The sequence below is a fragment of the Eimeria mitis genome, genomic scaffold (genome assembly GCF_000499745.2).
Source record: "Eimeria mitis Houghton genomic scaffold, Emh_scaff121, whole genome shotgun sequence".
Classification (NCBI taxonomy): domain Eukaryota; phylum Apicomplexa; class Conoidasida; order Eucoccidiorida; family Eimeriidae; genus Eimeria; species Eimeria mitis.
The window spans coordinates 22,853-29,184 of NW_013568222.1; the positions used below are offsets into that span (position 1 = coordinate 22,853).

Consider the following 6,332-nt stretch of genomic DNA (forward strand, 5'->3'; position numbering starts at 1 on the left):
CCGTCGCCCAACACTCCCCCCTCGGGAGAGGGTGGGAGTTTCCAAACGCTGAGACAGCAGTGTACAGACAGACCGTCACCCGCGTGAGTAGCAAAAGGTCCAGAAGAACGGGAGTCGTGCGCAGAGCAAGCGGCGGAGCATGCGACGGTGTCTGTATAGTGCGGCTCGACCTGCTGGCACAGGACAGATGACCGCCGTGTCCGCCTTGAAGTTATTTAGTTGCTGCGAAGCACCTCTTCTGTCTACGCGAGTCGTTAGACAGAGTAAAAGTGAACAACTCTACACAGAACGCGCAAATAGGGTGGATGAGTCTCCCGCGATCGGCTTCCCGCAGCAGCCCTCGACCAGTACAGTGATTTGGCCAAGGGTTAGACGATGAGAATTAGTATCAAAGGTCATAGCTGCTCTGCGTGTGGTATGAAGAGAGTAATACAACTCATAAAGAAAAATAATATAACTGTTCGAACCTACTAAATCTGCCAGCGACAACGGTACATATCGGAGGAGCCGCTGGGCAAAACACACCCCTCAAACGCGGCTTGCGGTCTAACTTTTTTCATGGATTACTGCGCAATTTGCCTAGTTAAGGTCTATAATATGTTCATTCAAGGCATTTGGACGATCCCTAGCCTCAGTTTCATCAATTGCTGGGGTAAACGCCCAGCATGCGCAGCGCAGCCGCAACAGAGCCAATGGGTTTGCAGACCACTGCCGCTACACCGACGGCCAACAGGTGTGCAACATGCATTATACACCTTTGAATCTGTTTGAAGGTGCATTTTTAGTAGGAGGAAAGTTGCATAGTCTCCACTGAAGACCCATATCGTATTAACGGTCAGAGCACAGACAAGCCCCCAANCCCAACCCCAGCCGTACAAGTGTGGATGTTTATGACCCGCAACGCGCGGTCACGCGCAAAGCCCAAGGAATAAATTGGAGGCTTAGGTGATTGCACAACTGAGATGATAGCCTCTGTATGTTGTTGGGGCGGAAGTGGGCGCTTAAGTGCGACGAACAGAAGTGTGCATGAGGTACTCGACCTAAACCAGAAACCGTTGTGATTTGCAGTAGAGGCAGGGCATATAAGGGTTCCACCAGAGCATTCGACTTATCCTCCAGTCATCGGGCAAAGTGACACTACAGTCTGGGGCTGGGGTGGAGAGAGCCTAGCATGCTCTCTATGACGTTGGTGCGTGTATTTCTACTTGCGCGCAAGTTGCATATTGAGGTACGGTGTTAGTGCATGTAGAAGGGAAAACGTTGCTGTACCTGCATGCGGCGTTGCCTTGCAGCACTAGTTGCAGCAAGGTCCATTGCAGCCCGTCACATCGTGTAACGCTTGCTCTCAGGCCTTGATCAAGGACAGAAGCGAGCTGCAATGTAGCGAAAGACTTAAAGAAAGATTTTGCCAAAATCAGTCGATCTCTTCCGTTGCCCTTATGTCACCTAGACGTTGAGCTCAGGGCCTGGCTGTTGCGGGGAGGAGGCAGCCTGAAGTGGAGATGCGGCAGCGCACGTCGCTGCGGCTGGTAATACAACCCACCCTCGCGCGTGCAGAGAAGGATGCTTCAGCGAAGCTTTCTTTGCTGCATGCCTTACCTCTGACTACCTTATAGAACATTTGCACTTCCTTACATGCTACCTACCAAGGTCAAGTGAAGGCTCCGGTGCTAACCGTAGGCAGACTATGCTACAGCTGCCCCCGCATCCGAAGAAAAGCACACGTCCGCGTGTGCAAATGTGCCGACTCAAGGGAAGATAGTAGGTTTGGGCAATCGTCTGCAGTTGCCGGTGATGCTGTCGAGGTTGCTGCTGCTATGCCTCCCCCTATCCCTTTTCCTGCGTGTGCTGCTCCCGCGAGGAAATACTGGAGCTTGGTCATAGAAATCGATAAAGAATGGAAGATAATAGGCCGAGAAGGCCCAGTCAGCAGCCTGTAGGAGGACTCCCCCAACTGCTGTTGCTGTGGCAGGCACTGTCAGCCCTGCTGCGGCGGAAGCGGCAGCGGCAATCACCGCGTCGCTTTCGTGCCGCTTCCACTGGTGAAGGCAGGTTAATATAATAGTAGAACATAAAGGAAACCCGAAAGAACGGGAGAACCGCAGCTCCTCCAGGGGTGCTAGCAGTGGGGGCCTGGGGCTGAGGGCAAGGCAGCGGAAGGGTAGCGCACTGAGGAGACGGGGGAGAGCACAGCGGGGGCCTCTGTAGTGGTAAACTTAATCTTAAGGATGGTAGTGGGAGTAGTGCTGTTGGGCTTCTTCTTTAGCAGTTCACTGTAGTGCGACGAAATAAATAGACACTGAGGGGTGCATCCTATGCCACCAGAAGGAACAGGCAACACGCTCCACCGTTGTATTGACCCCACCATGACCAGCTAACGCATGATCATTCATTTTGCTCGAAAGTCCCGTGCAAAGCAAATTTGGAACGTACACTCGGACTCCGCGCTTCATTTGGTACCACAGGAAGTCGCCATCGATACTATAGTGATTGACCCGTGCCCCTCGTTGAGCTTAGCTAAGACCGCAGCGGCGTGAGTATATAAGGAACAAGAATAACGCAATTTGGAGACAAAACGAGAATCATCTCAGCGCAGTCGCCGAACATTATGCCGGACCTGTAGGGCGTCTGGAGAGTACATCAGAGAACACGTCGGTGATTCGCTTGATCTACTTGACGGTGAAGTCATGCTGCGTGAGCCGCGAGAGCCACCGGGCAATTCTTTCAGTATCGTATCCTTGGAATAAGAATAAGACGGTGTCTCAGGGATTGATAATCGTTATTGACAGTAAAATGTCAACCACATAGGCAACACCGAGAATTTTTACACCCTGCCAGAGAGCAGAGAGCTCCTCGTGTACCGGCTACTTCTGTTCCCCCTCCGTGAAACGTCCGGAGTAGCAAGCAACTATTTGTTGCTTCCTCGTGCAGTTACCCTGCCGGGAGAACATTACCCATACTCCTGCTTGTGTCGGTCTTGAGGTAATATGACTTATCAAAATCAGGGAGCGCGAGTAATGGGGATGATGTCAGGCGTCAGGTGTCTGGCGGCTTCATCTTCACTCTCTGTCCAAATGATCTACTTGCCCTTCTTAGGATCAGTTAGAGGGACAGCAGTGCTAGCGCATCTAGGAATGAAATTGCGGTAGCATGAGGCGAGGCCGAGGAACTTATTAACCTCTGTCGGCGTGTAGAACAGTAGCGGCCACCTCTGAATCGCCTCAGTCCTTTCTGGATCTGCTTCATCCCCCTTTTCAGAGACACAAAAACCTAATTAACTGATTGTTTGCATGAAAAGAGAACACTTTTGCAGTTTGACGAGCTACTGCTTCTCACCTAGTAGTTTCAGGGCCCGCCGGCGGTGCAGCAAGTGTTTCTGCACATTTCGCCTGAAGAGCAGCACTGCATCCAGGTATGTTACCATCCATTCCTCAGTGATTAGCTTCGAGAAGTGGTGAATGACCTGGCGCTGCAGTTTAGCTGCTGCATTCACGAGGTCAAAGGGAATACAAGCGAACTCCAGCTTGTGAGTGCTGGTGTGGGGCGCCGTTTTGTGCCTGTCCTCCGGATGAGCTGGGATCTGCAAAAATGCCTCAGGGAAGTCAAATGCTGAGTATACCCCTAATCCCTGTAAGCATTCGAGGATTTTGTCTATTCTCGGTGTCGGAAACATCTGTTTCACTGTGATTTTGTTGAGGGGCTTGAAGTCGAAACACGTGCGCCACCTGCCATCCTTTTTCTTTGCAAACACGGGATTGTCTCCAAAGGCGCTAGTTCACTGCTGAGCCTTGCCTTTTTTTTAGAAGTTCGTCCACCTGCGGCCCAATATCCTCTTCAAGATGTAGGGGTCGCTTGTTCGTGGGAACGACGCTTGGGTCTGAACAGCGAATGAGTTCGGCGCGCTGCATTGAACCACCAGCTGGTAGCCTGCCCGCCGGTACCTCTTTGTTATTGAGTGCACATGAGAACTCTTCCTTCAATTTTGCCCACTTCTGCCGTTCCTGGGACGTTAGCTGGATCAAATTCCTCAGGCTTGCGGCTTTCACCGGACCGTCACGATGGAGCGCATGCATATCTTCGTCGTTTCTTTCAGTGCCTCTGCACTGCACGGGAACCTCCGCGCTCAGCTTTCTTTCGGACGTCGTTCCCACACAGCTGAGCATAGAAGATGCAGATGCCGTTGGGAAGCTTACGGGTGCACGCTCTCATCACTTCCTGGCGAAAAGACCTCTACGGCGTTATCAGAGGAACGTATTTGCGCCTTCGGCTGGGTCAATTGTGGCATGCCTATGTCGCGGTGAGGAGGTTCACCGTAGAAGTCCCTACTCATATTAACGCTCCCGGTTTTGAAGCAAAGAGAGCAATTCACTCCCATAACTTTGCCGATTATTGTATCCTGCCTACCATCCGCGAAGTGTAGCGTCAGAGATTGTACAAATGAGTGGACTGGTAGGCTGCTTTGCTGAGGCTTCCGAGATCAGATTCACTTCGCATCCCGTATCGAGGAGGGCTACCAACTCCTATCATTTTATGCGTACTTGTACAAGCGTCGAATCGACTGGTGGTGGAGCTGCGGGTGCTGCCGTTATCTCGTGTGGCCCCATCACTGCGTTGCAACGTTGCATGGGGACCCACGTGTTTCCTTACTTTCGTTGTTTGCTCCCCTGGCATTTCTGGTCGACATTTGGCTTCGACTGTTCCCTAGCCCTTTTTATAAGTTTGCTGTCTATAAATCTGTGATCACGTTTATTGCAGAGGAGGCAAATGCGCCGTTCGGCGTCTCCATCTTGCTTTATGGGTGCTGCATTCATTGGCACCCGTCGGTTACCGCTTCTACACCCCCTCTGAGCTGGCCTGATATTCACAGCAAGAATATCTATAGGCTCCAAATGAGGATGATACGCAGCTATGCCTTCTTCCTTTTCGGATAAGGCTATGGAAGTGGCATTTTTTCCTTCCATTCTACGAACGTACTGCGTCATGTCAGCGAGATCCATTCTTTCACCCCTCATATCCCTGTCCGTAGCTCGGCTGGCTACTGATTGCCTCTCTCCGGGGGAAAGCCCCTCTATAAACAAATTTTAGAGCAGCTCCGGATCCATTGTAGGGCTTGGATTCATCAAGGACTGATATTTGTCAATATAACGCTCTATCGAGAGTTTTCTCTTGCTTAATTTTTCTCATTTCCGGCATGGCCTGCTGGAGACCTCGGGATAAACCAGCGACGCGGCGTATTCCGGAAGGCCTGCATAGATCTGATGTGCTCACTGGGATGCAGAGCCTTTGCTTGAATGTAGCCACCACCGCGGTGCATCCCCTTCTAATAAGGAGGAGGCCAAAAGTAATTGGGATGCATCTGGAGCGTTTTGCAGACGGATGTATACGTCTAGTGGACGAAGGAAGTCCCCTACGGCATCTGCGTCCAGCAGCCCATCATATCCCGTTGGACGGCACGGCAGGAGACATTCCTCCTGAATTGTGGGCGAGAATATATTTTCCCCCGGATTGGATGCCAAAATATAGCTGCGTTCTGCTTGATGAGGGCACACCGTTCGTCGACTCCACCTCTGTGAATGGGTCACAATCAATCTCCATTTTCCTGAAGGGCGACACCTGATATTGAAAGAGATTTCGCTGAAGAAAAGGAGATGGGCTTTATTTTATTTTTATTTTTTGTTTGTTGTTGTTTTTCTTTTTTTTTCTCAGCAATGCTTGATGCCAACCGTGTCACAATTGGACTCCCTGCTCGTACCTGCTCCGATAATCATGCGGCGCTACCAAGTATAGCGCTCGCTCTCTGGCCTTAATCCAGGATAGAAGATAGCTGCAGTGCAGGTAACTTAAAGCAAGAGTTTCCCAAAAGCAGCTGATCTCTTCACCTGTCCTCAGATCTCCTGGACGTGGAAATCAGGGCCTGGGTGTTACGCGGAGGAGGCAGCCTAAAATAGGGTTGCATCCCACCTCGCTGCGGCTGGTAATACAAGCCAACCTCACGCGTGCACAGAAGGAAGGGCTTCGGCGAAGATTCCTTTCTTGCATGATTTACTCTGAATACCCTAAAAAACATTTGCATTTGCTTACACGCAACCTACTAAGGTCAAGTGAAGGCTCCTCTGCTAACCATGAGGCACGGATGGGAATACGAGACTATTTTTCGGTACTTTGTGTTAGTGCGGGCATATTACATAGAGTAAAGAATTTAGTTGTAGAGTGTGCGGCTTGAAGGCAGGCGTATGAGATAATAATAGTAACCGCAGAGCGAGCTTGTAACGCTGGTTCTCCGGCCTTAACCTGACCGGAGACGAGCCGCAATGAAGGCAAAGACTTAAAGT

General features: G+C 51.0%; 1 protein-coding gene across 1 annotated transcript; it reads right to left on the minus strand.

Annotated features, from left to right (window-relative positions):
• Window positions 1–3,079: 3,079 nt before the first annotated feature.
• Window positions 3,080–3,673, minus strand: EMH_0086790 (uncharacterized protein; the record flags this gene model as incomplete). The annotated part of the gene is made up of 2 exons (XM_013494582.1): window positions 3,080–3,250; window positions 3,422–3,673. 2 exons carry the CDS (start codon window positions 3,671–3,673, stop codon window positions 3,080–3,082), a joined length of 423 nt encoding a protein of 140 aa, XP_013350036.1.
• Window positions 3,674–6,332: the final 2,659 nt, after the last annotated feature.